The 22,510-nt window shown below is 34.6% G+C and overlaps 1 protein-coding gene across 5 annotated transcripts in view; it reads right to left on the bottom strand.

Moving 5' to 3' along the window:
* Positions 1 to 22,414, bottom strand: part of LOC134718774 (beta-hexosaminidase-like) — a 30,387-nt gene extending 7,973 nt beyond the window's left edge. Inside the window, exons 1-9 of one of the 5 annotated variants that reach the window (XM_063581493.1) lie at positions 21,110 to 22,414; positions 20,080 to 20,302; positions 18,039 to 18,188; positions 17,014 to 17,043; positions 14,131 to 14,207; positions 12,620 to 13,282; positions 9,949 to 10,391; positions 4,963 to 5,582; positions 4,471 to 4,540 (exon numbers count right to left, since the gene is read on the bottom strand). In XM_063581493.1, coding sequence (XP_063437563.1) covers positions 4,471 to 4,540; positions 4,963 to 5,582; positions 9,949 to 10,391; positions 12,620 to 13,282; positions 14,131 to 14,207; positions 17,014 to 17,043; positions 18,039 to 18,142 — 2,007 coding nt within the window. In that variant the 5' untranslated portion in view covers positions 18,143 to 18,188; positions 20,080 to 20,302; positions 21,110 to 22,414. Of the gene's footprint in view, positions 1 to 4,470; positions 4,541 to 4,962; positions 5,583 to 9,948; positions 10,392 to 12,619; positions 13,283 to 14,130; positions 14,208 to 17,013; positions 17,044 to 17,678; positions 17,705 to 18,038; positions 18,189 to 20,079; positions 20,735 to 21,109 lie in introns of those variants that run through there. The other 4 variants (XM_063581494.1, XM_063581492.1, XM_063581491.1 and 1 more) reach the window with 4 other exon arrangements.
* Between the last annotated feature and the right edge of the window lie 96 nt (positions 22,415 to 22,510).

The following is a 22,510-nucleotide window of genomic DNA, read 5'->3' as shown; positions in this document are numbered from 1 at the left end:
GCATCACCCCCTGGTTTCAGGGGAGTAAAGATTAACATTTTTTATATTATAAAACACTGAATACATAGGCCATACTATGTATCATTAACAGTCAAGCTCGAACTGGTACCAATTCAGAACCGGCCACTCAGGGTAGACATGAGATGGTCTCAACAGAACTTCCTGCGGTACCGCAGGAAAGTAAAAACCTAATATGATCCGACGTACAATTACGGGAAACGATCATAACCCCTTAATCTTGCCACTTGAGTGTGTCTATACACACTCACCAGAATTCCCCCCCCCCCTTTTCCTACAACCTAAAGGTCCATTTAGGTGAACTAGCTAAGAAGGCATTATTCTTTGTTAATATGTTTGAATCTTAGACACTCATATTTTTCCTTTTGTAATTATAGCTTTGTTATAAAGGTGCTGTTTTGAAGATTTCACTTCTTTCGTTGTATTATCCATGTTATATATAATATATATGTATCATCATAAAACGCATTATTTTAGCAGTAATACATCCACTGGTAAACCGATCATGAATTATCCATGGGTTTACTAAAAGAGTTATCTCGCCTTAACCGGCTTAGTTGAACAAAATGTATTCTAAAGCATATATATTTGGAACTTGTTAAATATTTCTAAGAGATATAATGCGATAAATCAGGAAGTTTCTTCATAAAAATAAACAGTATAATCAATAAAACTGAACATCTGTGTACACATTCGGAGATTTGGGTAATAACTAGACTGATTGGTCACTGCAAAAGTACGATGCAAGATGGTGGTATGCCATGAATCTACTCAATTGCTTTGTTAATCTGTAATATGCACTAATATTAGTTTTCCATTTTCAATTTTATTATCCTCTACAAAGTTTACGAAAATACATTACCTGTATATATAATAAGTGCTATCCTAGGCACTCCTTCAAAGTCGTGTACATTTGTATAGGCTAATCTATTTATTAATTTTAAACAAGTAACGTGACCAATATTTTAGAAACCAAGGGAGTAGAACGTACACAAAATAAAATTCATATCAATCAATACATTGAAAGTACCACATATCCAGTACTAACATGACGATTGCATGTGATTGCATTCCTAGTAGTACTTAGAATTCGGATACGGCTAAGCAGTATGTGCCGCTTTTTTGGAAAGTTCAAACTTGAATAGTTTTACGTCGAATATATTTTGTGACCTAAAAGATCTAGGCGTTTCCTGTACTAAACTGGCTACCCCATGCATTCCTAGTAGTACTTAAAAATTCGAATACATGTTTTGGAAAGTTCTATCTTGAATAGTTTTGCGTCGAATATTTTTTGTGACCTAAAAGAACGAGGTGCTAGAGTAAAATTCCATGGTATTACTTTAAGTAATGGATAGTTGATTTATTCCGACTAGAATTAAAAAGATTGTGTCCATCAGCTTTGTAAATAGAAAAGAATGCTAAATGTTCCTTTTGATAGAAGGAAATAGATCAAGAGTATTTGAAATAAATTTAAAAATTCATCGAGTTTCCCATCTGGATAATATGCGTGTTCGTTTGTAAAAGTCCTTAACAGTAACTTATATACCGCATATTTGTTTTGTTTCTAAAAATAGATGTGGGGAAGCCCATAGTTCGTGCCGACATGTAAAATAAATATGATAGTAAAATACAAACGTATTAAAACATCAATGTTCACATATCTGAGTTAGATAAGACAATCAAAAATAATCTAAACAATACATGTACATGTATCATGTGTATATATACAATAACATTATCGCACTTCAAAGTATAGAGGATGTTGTGTACCATGCTCTGTCTGCTGCTTCGTGAGTTGTAAAGTAATTTAATTGTGTGAATAGTGCACATAATTCTCCTATTTGCTCTAAGTTGACTTGTTGGTAAACTAATTGTCCTGTCCATGAGCATAAGTAAGCTATTTGAAACCTTTACAGACTATTGCTTGTATATTATAAACTATATTTGCTTGTATCACTATATGAACTATGTCAGAAAATTTAGGGTCGGGCTTGGTATGTAGTAGGATTCAACAACGTAAACATGAGCTCTGCAAATCTCTCACAAGTTCAACTGACGTGATATTTCATATCAAAAACAAATATCAAATTTAATATAAGCATAGTTTACAACAGGAACACATGCATAATGTAAATAGCTAGGCAAACATGCAAAAATTAAAACAAGCAAGCTAACAAAAAAAATAAACGCAAATTGAAAAGTATAAATATATACATGTAACTGAGAAGCTCACTCGTGTAAATAGAATTGGTATGATTCAATTAGACAACTCTTCACAGTAGAACAAACGGCAAATAAAATAATAACAAAAAGTCATTTTACTGCCTTCAACAATGAGCAGAGCCCATGCCACATTAACTATAATTAGTCACTTTTCTGCCTTCATTTATGAGCAGGGCCCATACTGCATTAGTATCAATAAGTCAGTGTACTGCCGTCAACAATGAGCAGAGCCCAAGTCGCATTAATAACATTTAGTCACGTTTCTGCCTACAACAATGAGCAGTGCCCATACTGCATTAAACGAAGTCATTGTACTGCATTCAACAATGAGCAGAGCCCATGATACTGCATTAAAGAGTAATTAAAAACCAAAAAGAGAAATGTAAAACAAGTCAAACGAGAAAACAATAGGCATAATTTATGTACATTTTTTTTTTTTTTTTATTTTTTTTTTTTTTTATTTTTTTTTTTTTTTATATAGTAATGCCGATTTAAGTGTATCAAACAGTTTAGGAAATATTTAAGACTGTACATGTTCAAAGGATTTCCACTTATAAATATTTTAATCTAAGCCATCGACTCTGATGGATTTAATCTAAAGCTATCGCGCCATCCGCCACAAAATTTGTCTTCTAACTCTCATATAGTGTATTTCATCTATTACACGTCAGCTGAGCCATCTAACACATAGTGTACAATTGTGTATAATAGTGGTAGAATCTATAAAGTAAATAAAGATGAGGAATTTGCACTTATTGCCCTCGTGTGTATCTTGTGTATAATAGCGCTAGGTGCGTCTTCAAAACGACTGCATGGTTATATAATTTATGTACATTAAAGCAGACATGTAAAAAAGGCCACGAATTAAATATATGACATCAAATTATAATAATAAATAATCCTTTCAGTAATCTTATCTTATCACCATCAGATTATCTTAATCCTAATGAGATAAATATCAATTAGAATAATTATACACCACAAAACATCAACTTTTTTCTTATATATATAAATTCAACATACCGAGGTTAAAGCTTGACGAAATCTGCAAACCGCTGGAACCACTGAGGTAGTGAATTCTTTGGATCAGTGGTTCTCCTTCTTTTAAATCGTGTTTTCCTTACAAGTGCATCTTGTGCTGTGTGGAATTCTAAACGGGGGCTCCTGGTGTGAAGATTTTGTTCTGCCATTAAATTGATCACCGATCATCACCGGTCAATGAGCCACTGACAAATTGGATGCTGTCCCTGTCATTCGAGCATTGTATAACTTTTATGGCGAAGATATATTATTAAATTGTTCTAATAATCTCACAAACATAAACATGTCGGAAAGAAGCTGGATGTGTTCCTCGTGTTGATGGCTCGGTTGATGGCATCGGATCGTGTGGTGACAGTTCGGTTTACCTTTTAATATCGTCGTTTGCTGACCCTTGCAAATGAAAATCCATTCTTGGAGAATTGTCTTGTCTCTACGATAGTTTCATTTCAAAATATAAGAATATGATAAGCGGATGTCAAAGATTTTTTACGATTGCATTTTTTGAAACTTTTACATATCTACAAGATTGGCTAGTGCAATGTAATGCTGACGAGTCATGTGACGTTGATTGGCGGGAAACAAGAACCGGATCCGAATGAGGCAATAATCATTTCTCTTTAATTAAATTGGTTTATCTTATAAAAGCGATAAACCGTAATATTTTTTAGGGGCTAGCTGAAGGACAACTACGGGTGCGGGAATTTTCGCTACATTGAAGACCCCTTGGTGGCCTTCGGATGTTGTCTGCTCTATGGTCGAGTTGTTGTCGCTTTGACATATTTACCATTTCCTTTCTCTATTTTAATATTATAATACCGCAGAGGTATAATTCATGCACTAGTATTATTATCCGTATAATGACCTTAAAGTTTATAGTTGTATCTGTCTAGCATGTCTAGTATAATTTTGATTTTGATAAATAATACGCTTCTTTCTCACTTTTCGAAAATTACGCAAACTTTCAAAAAATCTACCAAATTACATTTTAAGCTATTAATCAGGTCACGAAATGAGCCATCATTAGTACACGCAATTACACATATATAGCTTTATACTTCATACTTGTTCACCAACATTATTTGAAATTAACGAAAAGACGCTCTCAAATGTACGTTCTCTGAAAAAGAGCTTATTTCTCTTTGCATTTAAATGGGAATTTTATTTTCATGGGTAAACCCAAGCATATACCTTGTATCCTAAATTGGCCAGTTTAAACACTGCATTATTTTCTTCCTGATATACAAAGGCATACACACTTCTGAAAAATAAAAGATGACACCTATACTTAGAAATAAGAAGATGTGGTATGATTCCCAATGAGACAATTCTCGTATGCTCACATATATATTTCCCTAAAAGGGTTAATGCACACGTGAATAAAAGATAGAGCTGTTCCTTAAAAGTTTTGTTTTATGGTTGCATTTACAATGTACTAGTATATCGTTCCTAAGAGCGCTTTCAACACAGTTAGGTCGACCTCTGACTGTGCCTGGCGCTTGGGCAACGCGGTTACGCCTAGGCAGACTATATGAAATGTAATGATTAAAAAGATGTTAAAGACATTTCATGATTACAATTTAGCACACATTTGTAATCATAATAGGCGATATTCTTTTATCTGAAATTCGGTAAAATTAAAAAAAAACAAGTTTGTCGAAAAAACATACTCATACTCATTACCTGTTTTGTTGTGTAATACTACCCAAGCTCTCTACAGTATACGGTGTTTTGTCTGGTTTTAGAAAACTGTCCTCCCATGCTCCGAAAGACATATTGGTAAATTGTTTCTTTTGAAAAAGACGCTGTATAAATAATAGCGATAAATCAGTTGTGTTGTCTTTGCATTTCATAGCCTGTAGTGCGGGTTTAGGTATTGTATCTCCTCCAAAATGAATCAATGTTAATGGCTGTATGTCTTTGTGTGCTTCGACAATAGTTCCTATAACCATATTTACAAAAGCGTATAGGCCGTCACGACATGGATTAGAAATATTATCATTATATCCTTGGGCCGACCTGTAGTTGTTACCATCAGTCTTGTCAGTCATTTTGTACTGGTCACGTGGTGTTCCTTTGTGGCTTGCACGCAGTGAAATGGATTTTAATGCAGCGCGCATGTGACTTGGCATATCTATTTCCGGTATAACTTGAATATGGCGTTCATTTGCATACTTGAGAATGTCCCTGTAGTCACTTATGTTGTAAAATGCCGGACCTTGATCGTCAATGTTCGGCCTGGATCCGAAAGAAGGCATGAGACATACCGTTTCTGATTCGTCGTGACATCTTTTAGATCCTAACTACAAATTAACATTGCATAATGTACAACAGTCTGGTTCTATAATCTAAATATGAAAGTCAAGCAAGTTAAAAGTAGTTTGCTGCATGAGAGTTGACAAAAGAATTGTAAAATAACATGGCGTCAAGTGTTAACCAGATGCTGCGGAGGGCGCAGCTTTATACGACCGCAGAGGTTGAACCCTGAACGGTTGGGGCAATTATGGACACAACATTCAAGCTGGATCTAGCTCTAAATTTGGATTGTGATTAAATAGTTGACACAGCATAGGTTTCTGACACAGAATAAATGTGGTCTAATGAACTTAAAATTTTTTGTTTTGCCTTTAAGAAATTCACTATGCTGTTGAATATTAATCCTCTCAAAAAATGTTTGAAGAAATTTTCTTTTTATTTAAGAAATTTCAAATGAGAAAAATTGAACCCCCCCCCCCCCCCCCCCCAATTTTTTTTCACATCCCCCTTTCCTTTATTCCAAAACCGATCTCAATTCAAATTTCTAATGGAGTTTGCAACAATAATTACTCATTTAAATACATCATAAAATATTAAAATGTAAAAAAAAGTGCTTTTTATCACTGAATGGTAAAGATTGTTTTAATTTATCAGTTGGTAGTAAAAGTGAATATACATTGTACATTGTATAAAACAATGTTTCAACTACTATTCTGGACAAAGAAAGATAACTCCAATTGAAATTTCTTGCTATTGCACAATATTGTGCAATTAGATATTTCTTGCTATTACGCAATACTGTGCAATTGAAAATACTTGCTATTGCACAATACTGTGCAATTAAAGATTTCTTGCTATTGCGCAATACTGTGCAATTGAAAATTTCTTGCTATTGCACAATACTGTGCAATTTAAGATTTCTTGCTATTGCTGAGTACTGTGCAATTGAAAATTTCTTGCTATTGCACAATACTTATATAATAATTTTGATCCTGATTTGGACCAACTTGAAAACTGGGCCCATAATAAAAAAATTAAGTACATGTTTGGATTCGGCATATCAAAGAACCCCAATAATTCAATTTTTGTTAAAATCAAACAAAGTTTAATTTTAGACCCTTTGGACCTTAATTTAGACCAATTTAAAAACGGGACCAAAAATTAAGAATCTACATACACAGTTAGATTCGGCATATAAAAAAACCCCAATTATTCAATTCTAGATGAAATCAAACAAATTTTAATTTTGGTCAATTTGGGCCCCTTATTCCTAAACTGTTTAGACCAAAACTCCCAAAATCAATACCAACCTTTCTTTTATGGTCATAAATCTTGTGTTTAAATTTCATAGATATCTATACACTTAATATACTCAAGTTATGGTGCTTATTTGGGCCCTTATTCCTAAACCGTTGGAACCTCAACTTCCAAAATCAATACCAACCTCCCTATTGTGGTCATAAACCTTGAGTCAAAATTTCATAGATTTCTATTTACTTAAACTAAAGTTATTGTGCGAAAACCAAGAAAATGCTTATTTGGGGCCCTTGTTGGCCCCTAATTCCTAAAATGTTGGGATCAAAACTTCCAAAATCAATCCCAACCTTCCTTTTGTGGTCATAAACCTTGTGTTAAAATTTCATAGATTTCTATTCATTTTTACTAAAGTTTGAGTGCGAAAACTAAAAGTATTCGGACGACGATGACGACGCAGACGACGACGCCAACGTGATACTAGCAATATACGACGGAAAATTTTTCAATTTTTGCGGTCGTATAAAAATTAATTGTAATCGAACCTTTACGTTTAATAAAAAAATAAATATAATGTAAATGAATAAAAAGATGTGGAATGAGTGCCAATGAGACATCTCTCTATCTAAGTCACAATGTATAAAATAAGTGAACAAGTATAGGTAGAAATGCGGCCTTAAACACGAAGCTTTGGCTCACAAAGAACAGCAAGCTATAAAAGCCCACAAAATGACAAGTGTAAACCAATACAAACTTATATACAAACGATCTAATTCAAACCAAAAAAGGAAAGGGGAAACACCTACATGTATGAACCAGACCAATAAGTGAAAATCACTGAACAGCAGGCTCCTGACCTATAAAAACAAGATCTAGAGGCTCTAAAGAGCCGGTGTCGCTCACCTTGGTCTATGTGAATATTTAACAAAGGACAAAGATTGATTCATGACAAAATTATGTTTTGGTGATAGTGATGTGTTTGTAGATCTTACTTAACTAAAGATTATTGCTGCTTACAATTATCTCTATCTATAATGAACTTGGCACAGTTAGTTTCAGGGGAAAATGTAAGTGAAAAATTACAAATTTTATGAAAATTGTTAAAAATTGACTATAAAGGGCAATAACTCCTTAGGGGGTCAATTGAGCATTTTGGTCGTGCTGACTTATTTTTAGGTCTTACTTTGCTGTACATTATTGCTGTTTCCAGTTTATCTCTATCTATAATAATATTCAAGATAATAACAAAAAACGGCAAAATTTCCTTAAAATTACCAATTCAGGGGCAGCAACCTAACAACCGATTATCCGATTCATCTGAAAATTCCAGGGCAGATAGATATTGATCTGATAAACAATTTCATTCTTGTCTGATTTGCTCTAAATGCTTTGGTTTTTGAGTTATACCTTAAAAACTGCATTTTACCCCTTTGTTTTATTTCAGCCATGGCAGCCATCTTGGTTAGTTTGCCGAGTCACCGGACACATTTTTCAAACTAGCTACCCCAATGATGATTGTGGCCAAGTTTGGTTAAATTTGGCTCCGTAGTTTCAAAGGAGAAGATTTTTTTAACAGATTACTAAGATTTACAAAAATGGTTTAAAATTTACTATAAAGGGCAATAACTCCTAAAGGGGCCAACTGAGTATTTTGGTCATGTTGATTTATTTGTGGATCTTACTTGGCTGAACATTAATATTATTTACAGTTTATCTCTATCTATAATAATATTCAAGATAATAACAAAAAACGGCAAAATTTCCTTAAAATTACCAATTCAGGGGCAGCAACCTAACAACCGGTTATCCGATTCATCTGAAAATCCAGGGCAGATAGATCTTGATCTGATAAACAATTTTACCTCTTGTTAGATTTGCTCTAAATGCTTTGGTTTTTGAGTTATACCTTAAAAACTGCATTTTACCCCTTTGTTTTACTTCAGCCATGGCAGCCATCTTGGTAAGTTTGCCGAGTCACCGGACACATTTTTCAAACTAGCTACCCCAATGATGATTGTGGCCAAGTTTGGTTAAATTTGGCTCCGTAGTTTCAGAGGAGAAGATTTTTTTAACAGATTACTAAGATTTACGAAAAATGGTTAAAAATTTACTATAAAGGGCAATAACTCCTAAAGGGGCCAACTGAGTATTTTGGTCATGTTGATTTATTTGTGGATCTTACTTGGCTGAACATTAATGTTATTTACAGTTTATCTCTATCTATAATGATATTCAAGATAACCAAAACAGCAAAATTTCCTTAAAATTACCAATTCAGGGGCAGCAACCTAACAACAGGTTGTCTGATTCATCTGAAAATTTCAGGGCAGATAGATCTTGACCTAATAAACAATTTAACACCTTTTCAGATTTGCTCTAAAGGCTTTGGTTTTTGAGTTATAAGCCAAAACCTGCATTTTACCCCTTTGTTCTATTTTTAGCCATGGCGACCATCTTGGATAGTTGGCCGGGTCACCGGACACATATTTAAAACAAGATACCCTAGTGATGATTGTGGCCAAGTTTGGTTAAATTTGGCTCAGTAGTTTCAGAGGGGAAGATTTTTTGTAAAAGTTAACGACGACGGACGACGACGGACGCCAAGTGATGAGAAAAGCTCACTTCCTTCGGGCCAGGTGAGCTAAAAAGGGAATCTTTTGTCAAAATAAATCAAAGTTGTAGGCAATATAAAAAACATGGAGATTTGATATGGTTACCTCTGAAACAATCCATTTAGTTCAACAGGCAACATGCATACAATAACAGGTTATCGCATAGGTATTCATTAACTTAAAAGGGGGAAAACATTAATTTATCTTACTGACACAGGCAAAACTTTTCAAGCAAAATGGTATTAAAGTATAACATTGAGGAATCATTTTCAAAGACTACCTTAAAGATGATTATTCGGTTGACTGTCCCTTTGGTATCTTTCGTCCCTCTTTGAAGTATCATGTGTGTTATGTTTTTGAGTTTGGTTTTTTTTTCTGTGTTTTTTTTCTTTCACATTTTATATTTAAGATAAAATAAAAGATGAAGCCTCTGAAGATTTTGTAGTCTATAACTTAACTAAATTTTCTTCCAATTCATATAAAAGATGTTAATTCAATGACACCGTTCTGAAACATACCAACGCTTCTGAAATAAAATACACCGTACCTGTGTCAGTTCCGGTATATCAGGTATGTCTAGCCTCCAGCCTTCATCATCACTCAGATGAAAATGGAACTTGTTTAATTTATAAATAGCCATCAGATCAAGAAGTTTAAAGATTGTTTCCTTCGGATGAAAGTTTCTAGCAACGTCCAACATTACACCACGATATCTAAATCTTGGTCTATCTTTTATAGTCACACTTTTTAATACAATAGAACCAGACACTTTTGTTGTGTCTGCCATGCTGAGTAATGTTTGGACACCATTGAATACACCGTGACCGGAAGTAGCTGTTATCTGAATTTGTATCGACTTCCCGTCAATCTGTAGCTCGTATGATTCGTCACTTTCTGCTGATTTAGTGTTCTTAAAGATCGGCTTTCCTTTTACAAACTTTATCACTTTATTTTGAGATGGGGTTGTAGCAACTTTTACTTTAAGGGCATCTATAATAGAAGCAAAGTCAATTTTACTACGTATTTAATTTTATGTCCTGACAACCGATATATAAGCGTATTTTCAATTTAATAATAAGTTATTGGTGAGCTAGTTCTTTTTTTAATCAAATTTTAACCGATAATCAAGAATTTTCCTTAACAATGTTGCCGTAGTAAAGATTGTCGAAAAGTGATTTAATCGATGGATTTTGATTTGACAATATTTAGTTTTCTGTGTAGTAATTTGTGGATAGTCATTTTTTATTTAACTCCTTCGAGTCCTTTTGGTTATGGTATATCTTACTTTTTATTTGTGCTGTCCTTTACCTCTCTTGAGTACAGTTTACCCTTTTACTCCTTTACAAATGTTTTCATTTGTTTAAGGGATGCAACACCTATGTTATTCCTGTGTTTACAAACTGTAGGGAAAGAGCAGTGTTTTAATGTATGTACATGTTACCATTGTAAGCGATTAAGCATTTATGATGTAATCCCTTATTTTTCAATCGAATCTCAATATTCACTTAAGATATAGAATACAATTATAAGATCAAATAATTATCAGGTTTAGCACAATGCAACCTGCTCGGTCTTACATGTTTGTATAGACAGGCATGCATAATTCACGATTCCGTACCTCCATCTAGAAGTGTAGCGGATTCTCGAGTCCGTACCTCCATCTAGAAATGTAGCGGATTCTCGATTCCGTACCTCCATCTAGAAGAGTAGCGGATTTATGATTCCGTACCTCCATCTAGAAGAGTAGCGGATTTACGATTCCGTACCTCCATCTGGGTGAGTAGTGGATTCATGATTCCGTACCTCCATCTAGAAGAGTAGTGGATTTACGATTCCGTACCTCCATCTAGAAGAGTGGCGGATTCACGATTCCGTACCTCCATCTAGAAGAGTAGCGGATTCACGATTCCGTACCTCCATCTAGATGAGTAGCGGATTCTCGATTCCGTACTTCCATCTAGAAGAGTAGCGGATTCTCGATTCCGTACCTCCATCTAGAAGAGTAGCGGATTTACGATTCCGAACCTCCATCTAGAAGAGTAGCGGATTCACGATTCCGTACCTCCATCTAGAAGAGTAGCGGATTTATGATTCCGTACCTCCATCTGGGTGAGTAGCGGATTCATGATTCCGTACCTCCATCTAGAAAGAGTAACGGATGCATGATTCCGTACCTTCATCTAGAAGAGTAGCGGATTCACGATTCCGTACCTCCATCTAGAAGAGTAGCAGATTTATGATTCCGTACCTCCATCTGGGTGAGTAGCGGATTCATGATTCCGTACCTCCATCTAGAAAGAGTAACGAATGCATGATTCCGTACCTCCATCTAGAAGAGTAGCGGATTTACGATTCCGTACCTCCATCTGGGTGAGTAGTGGATTCATGATTCCGTACCTCCATCTAGAAGAGTAGTGGATTTACGATTCCGTACCTCCATCTAGAAGAGTGGCGGATTCACGATTCCGTACCTCCATCTAGAAGAGTAGAGGATTCACGATTCCGTACCTCCATCTAGAAGAGTAGCGGATTCTCGATTCCGTACTTCCATCTAGAAGAGTAGCGGAGTCACGATTCCGTACCTCCATCTCGAAGAGTAGCGGATTTATGATTCCGTACCTCCATCTAGAAGAGTAGCGAATTTACGAGTCCGTTCCTACATCTCGAAGTGTAGCGGATTTACGATTCCGAACCTCCATCTGGAAGAGTAGCCGATTCACGATTCCGTACCTCCATCTAGAAGAGTAGCGGATTCACGATTCCGTACCTCCATCTAGAAGAGTAGCGGATTCACGATTCCGTACCTCCATCTAGAAGAGTAGCGGATTCACGATTCCGTACCTTCATCTAGAAGAGTAGCGGATTCTCGATTCCGTACCTCCATCTCGAAGAGTAGCGGATTCACGGTTCCGTACCTCCATCTAGAAGAGTAGCAGATTCTCGATTCCGTACCTCCATCTAGAAGAGTAGCGGATTTATGATTCCGTACCTCCATCTGGGTGAGTAGCGGATTCATGATTCCGTACCTCCATCTAGAAGAGTAGCGAATTTACGAGTCCGTACCTCCATCTCGAAGAGTAGCGGATTTACGATTGCGTACCTTCATCTAGAAGAGTTTCACCCGAAAACTGCCAATTGCAATAATTGGATACACAAGCGGCAATTTGAACTAATAAGAAAGGGGTGTACAGAATGATCAGTGGTTATATAATTCGTACCTGCTAAGTACTTCACTTCGTCTGGAAATTCGTCAGATGTCTGTATCGTCCACTCTTCTGGTTTAAACAGTATGGTATCAATAGACATTACAACTATCTCCTCCGGTGAAGGGACGACATATTTGTGAGTCCCCTTTAAGTCAGTGTGATTAGTATGTATTGTAAACAGTTCTTTTGATGTCAGCTGACTTCCAAATTGTTTTACAAAATTTAAATTTTCTCCTTTGGTGCTTTCAATAATTTTTGGTTTTGATTTTGAACCGACAACGTACCAATTAGGAAATGAATTTGTCCTAGATCTTTGTAGTTTGGTTGCTCTGAGTGGAAATTTTATTTTACTTCCTGCTTCGAAGAATATGAAAAATGCGTTGCGTGGATAAATGCAATAAAGTGAACCGGAAAGGTGCGTCAAGATGAAATTCTGATTCTCTCCAATTACAACATTTTTAGGATATGAATCATTTATATTTTTCAGGTTTGGATTCAGAACGCTCGTCTGAGAGAAGTAGATTTTCCAATCTGTATGTGAAATCCTTTTTGGTCCTGTATTTTTTAAGAATAATATGTGCTCAGTATTGTAGTTTGGATCATCTTTGACCGTCCATATCACATCTAGGTATTTGGCTAAGTAGTTTATTAACTCTTGTTCAGTACTAACGTTCACTTGAAAAAAATAGAATAATTAAAAAATTAAAATATACAGTTGACTTATATATAAAAGATAATAAAAATTGACACCATAAAAATACAACTAAGAAAATAACATCTACCTGTAAGAGCTTATTATATTTATGTGTTTTTGCTCTGACATTGTTGAAAATCTAACGATCTTGGTGCGTTCCTTGGTTTGGCACAAGGTACTGAGTCCGCCTTTGGAATTGTCGACCATAATTGACTAATAACAACGCATGCCTTCCGTGAACCTGTTATCCGGTATGTTTGATTACAGATAGTTCCATTATTGCTTTTACTCCAAAACACATTTAATTAACATTGTGCACTGATGGGGGACCAGATTAAAGGAGCCCAAGTCGAAATTCGCATCTCTCTTTTTCTTTATATCTTTTTTTTTCTTTCTTTCTTTCTATCTTTCCTTCTTTCTTTTTTTCTTTCTCACAAATTGCTTTTATGCGTTCACTACATTTTAAGGTGGTACCTACATTTAACACTACAGAGAGATAACTCTGTCAAATAAGCTAAACGTTTTAATTACGTTGTGTTGTTCAGGGAATATTTTAAAGCTTCTCAACGATCAAAACTAGTGTTTGTCAAACTGCTATATAACCAGTGTATTTTTTCTGACAAAACGGTTGGTTCAAAATTTTTGGAATTTTTATATTGTTGTTCACGGGTCAAAGTAAATACTTTGACAAAATTTCATGAAAATTAAACGAGTCCAATTAATTTTAATGGAAGTGTTGGGTACCACCTTAAAGATTAACTGCTGTTTATTAATGTATGGCTTGCTACCTTTTGTGTTTGCATGTATGTTTCTTATGTTACCAACTTACATGTACCATTCTGTGGTTTTACTTGCGATTCCTGTTTAATGTCTCTTTTTGTGATGTCATTTCTTTGTGGAATTTGACTACAAACAATAATAGATTATAACTGTATATATATTATAGTGTTTGGTAGAATATAGAGCTATATTTAGCAAATCACAACACATTTCAGTATAATTCAACTTTAAATTCTGTGAAATATTCTGTTGTAGAATAAACTAGAGGCTCTAAAGAGTCTGTGTCGCTCACCTTGGTCTATGTGAATATTAAACAAAGGACGCAGATGGATTCATGACAAAATTGTGTTTTTGTGATGGTGAAGTGTTTGTTCATCTTATTTTACTGAACATTATTGCTGCTTACAATTATTTCTATCTATATTGAACTTGGCCCAGTAGTTTCAGTGGAAAATGTTAGTTAAAATTTACAAATTTCATGAAAATTGTTAAAAGTTGACTATAAAGGGCAATAACTCCTAAAGGGGTCAACTGACCATTTTGGTCATGCTGACTTATTTGTAGATCTTACTTTACTGAACATTATTGCTGTTTACAGTTTATCTCTATCTATAATAATATTCAAGATAATAACCAAAAACATCAAAATTTCCCTAAAATTACCAATTCATGGGCAGCAACCCAACAACGGGTTATCTGATTCATCTGAAAATTTCAGGGAAGATAGATCTTGATCTGATAAACAGTTAAACCTTGTGTGATTTGCTCAAAATGCTTTGGTTTTTGAGTTATAAGCCAAAAACTGCATTTTACCCCTATGTTCTATTTTAAGCCATGGCAGCCATCTTGGTTTGTTGACCGGGTCATGCCACACATTTTTAAACTAGATACCCCAAAGATAATTGTGGTCAAGTTTGGATAAATTTGGCCTGGTAGTTTCAGAGGAGAAGATTTTTGTAAAAGATTACTAAGAGTAACGAAAAATGGTAAAAATATCAATATAAAGGGCAATAACTCCTAAAGGAGTCAACTGACCATTTTGGTTATGTTGACTTATTTGTAGATCTTACTTTGCTAAACATAATTGCTGTTTACAGTTCATCTCTATCTATAATAATATTCAAGATAATAACCAAAAACAGCAAAATTTCCCTAAAATTACCAATTGAGGGGCAGCAACCAAACAACGGGTAGTCCGATTCATCTGAAAATTTCAGGGCTAAAAGATCTTGACCTGATAAACAATTGACTACATCAGATATGCTCTAAAAAGTTTGGTTTATGAGTTATAAGCCAAAAACTGCATTTTACCCTTATGTTCTATTTTTAGCCATGGCGTCCATCTTGTTTGGTTTGACGGGTCACGCCACACATTTTTTAAACTAGATACCCCAATGATGATTGTGGCCAAGTTTGGTTTAATTTGGCCTGGTAGTTGTAGAGGAGAAGATTTTTGTAAAAGATTACTAAGATTAACGAAAAATGGTTAAAAATTGACTATAAAGGGCAATAACTCCTAAAGGAGTAAACTGACCATTTTGGTTATGTTGACTTATTTGTAGATCTTACTTTGCTAAACATTATTGCTGTTTACAGTTCATCTCTATCTATAATAATATTCAAGATAATAACAAAAAACAGCAAAATTTCCCTAAAATTACCAATTGAGGGGCAGCAACCAAACAACGGGTAGTCCGATTCATCTGAAAATTTCAGGGCAAATAGATCTTGACCTGATAAACAATTTGACTCCATCAGATATGCTATAAAAAGTTTGGTTTATGAGTTATAAGCCAAAAACTGCATTTTACCCTTATGTTCTATTTTTAGCCATGGCGTCCATCTTGTTTGGTTTGACGGGTCACGCCACACATTTTTTAAACTAGATACCCCAATGATGATTGTGGCCAAGTTTGGTTTAATTTGGCCTGGTAGTTGTAGAGGAGAAGATTTTTGTAAAAGATTACTAAGATTAACGAAAAATGGTTAAAAATTGACTATAAAGGGCAATAACTCCTAAAGGAGTCAACTGACCATTTTGGTTATGTTAACTTATTTGTAGATCTTACTTTGCTGAACATTATTGCTGTTTACAGTTTATCTCTATCTACAATAGAATTCAAGATAATAAGCCAAAAACGGACAAAATTTCCCTAAAATTACCAATTCAGGGGCAACAACCCAACAACGAGTTGTCCGATTCATCTGAAAATTTCAGGGCAGATAGATCTTGACCTGATTAACAATTTAAACACCATGTCAGATTTGCTCTAAATGCTTTGGTTTTTGAGTTATAAGCCAAAAACTGCATTTTACCCCTATGTTCTATTTTTAGCCATGGCGGCCATCTTGGTTGGTTTGACGGGTCACGCCACACATTTTTTTAAACTAGATACCCCAATGATGATTGTGTCCAAGTTTGATTTAATTTGGCCCAGTAGTTTTTGAGGAGAAGATTTTTGTAAAAGTTAACGACGACGACGACGACGGACGACGGACGACGGACGACGGACGCCAAGTGATGAGAAAAGCTAACTTGGCCCTTCGGGCCAGGTGAGCTAAAAAGGAAAATAATTAATATGGTTATCTGTGTATTCGAAACAATTTGATAACTGAAGTACCCGAAATGTATATATATATATAGTGTACGAAAGACGAAAACGACGACAACGACGTATAGTAGAGGACAACAAAATGACCAGCAACAGAAATATACGGACTGCAAAATCCGACGAACAGTCTTTCAAGAAAGTTTTTATTTCCATAAATTGAATCTCTTTTCTTCTATCCAAATCTTGTTTAGTTTGTTCATACATATTTTTTTTTTAGTTTAATAGTTGTAAGATTTTCTATTTCTGCGTTTTGTTTGACTTTTGGTTATGTGTGTGTATGTGTTTATGTGTTTAATTATTTCAAACAACACCCCACTTACCTTGTTTCCGCAGACCTTGGTTGGGTGGTCCTAAAAATATGACAAGTGTTTTTACTATGACCCATCGAAAATTCATTGTTATCATAATTATAATACTCATCTTTTACTGTTCAATTTGGAAACTTGAAAGGTAAAACCTCAAACCTTTTGTTTCGCCTCTCCAAAGTCAAGAGCCTGAGGCCTTTGTTAGTCTTGTATGATTTTTAATTTTAGTTCATTTATATATTTTGGGTTTAGTTTGAAGTCCATGCATGTTCATTGAACAAGTGATTTGTTTAGAGGACAGCTGCGTTTCATCCCGCTGTATTAAGGACTATTAAAGACCCATTTGCGACCTTCGGCTGTTTTCTACTCTTTGGTCGGGTTGTTATCTCTTTGACACAATCCCAATTTCCATTCTCATTTTTTTTTCAGTAAATCCCGTGCATACTTAATGAATGGCTATTATCTATTTTGAATAAGGCTCAAAGAACCTTTTTTTATATTATTTATATTAACAATAACAACATACACACATGTTGGCGTATGAATACACAACGTCAGAGTGGGCGTGTCGATCGATCGCCATCGAAATTGACAACATTGAAAATAAAACTAATAATTTTAACCAATCAGAAGACAGTAAAAACACCAAATTTATTTATTCTCGCACAAATTGAACTTACCAGTGGTAGTGAAAGATATCACTAATGCTAATAAATTGAACTTACCAGTGGTAGTGAAAGATATCACTAATGCTAACAAATTGAACTTACCAGTGGTAGTGAAAGATATCACTAAAGCTAACAAATTGAACTTACCAGTGGTAGTGAAAGATATCACTAATGCTAACAAATTGAACTTACCAGTGGTAGTGAAAGATATCACTAATGCTAACAAATTGAACTTACCAGTGGTAGTGAAAGATATCACTAATGCTAACAAATTGAACTTACCAGTGGTAGTGAAAGATATCACTAATGCTAACAAATTGAACTTACCAGTGGTAGTGAAAGATATCACTAATGCTAACAAATTGAACTTACCAGTGGTAGTGAAAGATATCACTAATGCTAATGAAATGTAAACAGATAGCTATGACAAACACTCCTATCACTAGATTACGAAACTGTCTCAGTTGTAGAACCATTATTATCCTCCCCAACGACAGCTACACAGAGTCTGTATTTCATCATCTGTAATATATGGATGGAAGAAGATATGTCAGAGGCGGATTTAGGGGGGGGGCAGGGAGCCCGGGCCCCCCTTTTTTGGGGAAAAATTTGGTTGCGTATATAGGGAATCACTGAAGCGTGATTGAAGCGGGCCCACTCTTAGGTCAGTCAGTGGTCCCCACTTATGAACATTTCTTGATCCGCCACTGTATGTTGTATCCTGAAATCTCAGAAATGAGCCACTTCATACATGTATATAAGGATAAAGACAGTAGCATGCTGTGATCATTGCGTTTATACATATGCATTATAAGTAGAACATGTAAAATGTCGATTAGGAGCATTTTTATCATGAGTGAATGTGTTTCCTTCGACAATATTATCATATTTCTATTGTAATGATTTTCATATTAAGTGTGCATCATTGGCGGATCCAGGGGGGTAGGGGTTGTAACCCCATTTTGTTTGGCCGATCAATGCATTTGAATGGGGACATATAGTTGGAACCCCCTTTTGAACTTGGTTGGGACCCCCCCCTTTTAAATGACTGGATCCGCCCCTGTGCATGTTGCAAAAGTGACACCCTATATCTTCAAATTGATGGCAGAACCACAACTTAAATATGTAATGACTCGGATTTTGTCATCGAACGGTACCTTTCTGCATCGTGATTGTGGTTCAGTATACATGGTGTAAAAAGGCGTTCGGTAGTTGTCGTTTGTTGATGTGGTTTATAAGTGCTTCTCGTATTTTTTATATATAGTTTAGACAGTTGGTTTTCATGTTTGAATGGTTGTACACTATTTGTTTTTGGGCCCCTTATAGCTTGCTGTTCAGTGTGAGCCAAGGCTCAATTCTGCAGACCGTTCTTTGAGTTAAAATGGTTTACTTTTAAAAATTGTGACTTGGATGGTGAGTTGTCTCATTGGCACTCATACCAAATCTTCTTACATGTATATCTATTGAGCCTGTGATTGTACATTGTATATCCATGGTGTTACATTTTGAACAAGTCATGTACATGTATAATGCATATTGTGCTATATTAAAGAATTGTATGTCGTTTTTCGTTGTTTTTCCTATGAATTGAAAGTAAGTGACCATGACATTTTGTATCGTTAACATTATATAGTTACTACAAAAAACCTTTTTGTATAAACCGTCAAACGCACATCATTATTTTTGTATATTCCAAGATTTGCTTTTAAAACAAAGAAAATGTCTATACACAATTTGAATCTAATAGTAAAACGTTAACCACAACATTCTATTTGAAGTTGTATAGTGAGATATAAGCAGTATCATTCAACGACAAATCAATTATTTTTCTAAAAATTCACGATGAAATTGTTAGATGCATATATCGATATTTAAGTTTATAGCTTGTAAATTATTTATTATTCCTGTATCACTGTATATTATACGACAATACATTTTACTATAAGTATATTTACCCTCAATATGGAATATTTTGTAGAAAGCCTCCCACCGACAACATTGATTATGTCAAATGTTACTGTTACAGTAGTTTGCATAATATAATCGGGGTAAACGATATTTTTTTTTTTTGGAAAAAAAGTTAGTTTCCAGTTTTTGGAGAAAAAAATAATTTGTTTTTAATTCTGAGAAAAAAAATTGTTTGTTTCACCCTCAGCTGCCACTATATGTAATGCTAAAATTGAAAGAAAAAAAATGTTTTCAACTTGTCGCGAAAAATAAAGATTGGTTTGCGCCGCAGGCGAAAAAAAAAATTGTCCAGAAAAAAAAACATAACCCTCCCACCCCAGAAAATCAAATGGTTGCTGCCTTATAGATTCCCAAAAGTCAACGTAATTTTACAAACAAAATTGTGATATCATTTTGATTAAGTTATGAGTTACAATGTGTGTTTAACGTTTAAAAAAGGACTTACCAGAACATTGTACAAACTCTTTGAATTGTCTGTGCTTTTTTTGTAGCCTGATACTAATGCTCTCCGCCTCACGTAACTATTCAAACTTTGCACACTCCATCCTGCTCCATTCACTGTTTTAATATTACTTATATATTTGAATATTTGTTAAACCATGTTCTGGAAAAGTGTTTGTTATATTTGCCACTGGACTTTGGCTAAACTATTTTCTATCACATTTATACTGGACAAATATAACAATCGTCGATAATAACTAGAAGGAAACCATGTTAAATATGCTAGTCATCTCACATTAATTTTGTGTTTTTAATTAATCCAAGATAATAATACCTGTGCAGTTTCTCTATTGTCTCCAAAATTTTGTCATTCGTATTGAATTTCATTCATAAAGAAACCTGTCGTGTTGTAAATTTGGTGTGTGCTGCCACGAGTTGAACTATTGCTCGCTATTCAGCTCGAATTAACTTCCGTGTACTGTAACACATTTATTTAAATGCTATTATGTGTAGCCAAGGTTGATTATGCACGCTAGGTAGTAAACCATTATATAGTTATTTAAATAACAATCGTCTAGTCATACATTTAAAAATAACTACATTTAAATGCAAACTTATTAATTTCAAATTAAACTTTTTAAAAAATAATTTGCTATTCACACGACTCGGGTGATATATCAAAGTGTTACATGTACACGAGACTTAGGTACAGTTGAAAAGATGCATGAATGTCCACACACGCATTTTCTTTCACTGCTGTGGACTATTATTGATAATACTCGTTGAATACCAAACTTCCTGGATTTCGTGGTTACACAAGAACCACGAAATCCAATGTCCAGCGAATTATATTTTTCTTCAATAAGAGTATATGAAGACGTTGGCAAAACTACGAATTCAAATATCTACGAAAATGCAACTTTTTTTCAATCCACGAACATTGGTACCCACAAAACTTCACAGTAGTTAAAATTTGTAATTATAAAGTCAACAGAAAATAGCCGGCCAGCTATTAATATAGACTTAACTCTTACCTGCATAGTTTATGACATACATGCATCAAACACATGATGAAAATGAATGGATAATAAATACATTTTTAAAAGTGATATTGTAGTTACGGGTGGTGAGCACGTTCAATAAACTAAATAACATAGCAGAAATTAAGTTATTGCTTGAACGATTACCTACCTTATATAATGTAAATCTTTCTCGTAATCAATCATGCACACCCTTTTCAAGGCCATTTAGGGGGTTCATGTACTATGTGCTATTTGAAACTCTGTAAACGATATCGTTTTCTGTAAAAGTCTTTCAAAGCGAGGCACATACTTCGTAAAGTCGAACCAATAATATCCTTATTGGTTTTATGTGTGCAGTCACTTTTTTAATATTTACAATTGTTATTTCGTTGTACTATGTGGAAATTGGAAATATTGTTGTTCAATAAATATTGGCATATTTAAAAATGAATTTTATCTATTCCTTCAGACTATTTTTTCATAGGAAGAAATACAAAAAAAGAATTGCGTGGACATAACACACCTTCGTACATTGTAAAGGACCGAGAATGATAAAAATAAACAGATCATCCTTCTCTCGTACAAATAACAGGTACACATTAACATTTATGTTTTTTTGTACTTTCACAAATATTGTCTCCTGTTTACATATGCACCTCACTTCCATGTTGATCAAGTGGAAATGTTGATATTTCTTCTTCTCTTTTTTTTTTGGAGGGGAAGGGGTAACAGTTCATTTTGGGGTCATTTCCATTGCATGATACTTTCATTAGGTTGGGTATTTTTAGTTCTCAAAGTATATATATAAACAAGAATGTGTCCAAAGTACACGGATGCCCCACTCGCACTATCATTTTCCATGTTCAATGGACCGTGAAATTGGAAAAAAAACTAATTCTGCATTATACCATAGGGAACATGTGTACTAAGTTTCAAATTGATTGGACTTCAACTTCATTAAAAACTACCTTGACCAAAAACTTCAAACCTGAAACTCACACTTTTATTTTCTATGATCAGTGGACTGTGAAATTGCGGTCAAAAGTCTAATTTGACTTTAAAATAAAAAGATCATATCATAATGAACATGTGTACTAAGTTTGAATTTGATTGTACTACATCTTAATCAAAAACTACCTTGACCAAAAACTTTAACCTGAAGCGGGACAGTCGGACGAACGAACGGACGGACGAACGGACCAGAAAACATAATGCCCCACTACTATCGTTTCTAGTTGAGGTTTTTTTGTTGTGCAATGATGTAACATCTTCATATTAAATAAATATCAACAATTAAAACTATTTAAACCACTTAAAAGAATGTTTAAAAGGACTCCATTTATTTAGATTATTTTTAATTAGTGTTATTTAGTTGTTGCTTCATTTACAATGCACAAAGCAATGAACTGTGGA

Source organism: Mytilus trossulus, chromosome 5 (genome assembly GCF_036588685.1).
Source record: "Mytilus trossulus isolate FHL-02 chromosome 5, PNRI_Mtr1.1.1.hap1, whole genome shotgun sequence".
Taxonomy (NCBI): Eukaryota; Metazoa; Mollusca; class Bivalvia; order Mytilida; family Mytilidae; genus Mytilus; species Mytilus trossulus.
This window is presented reverse-complemented; position numbering and strand designations above follow the sequence as displayed.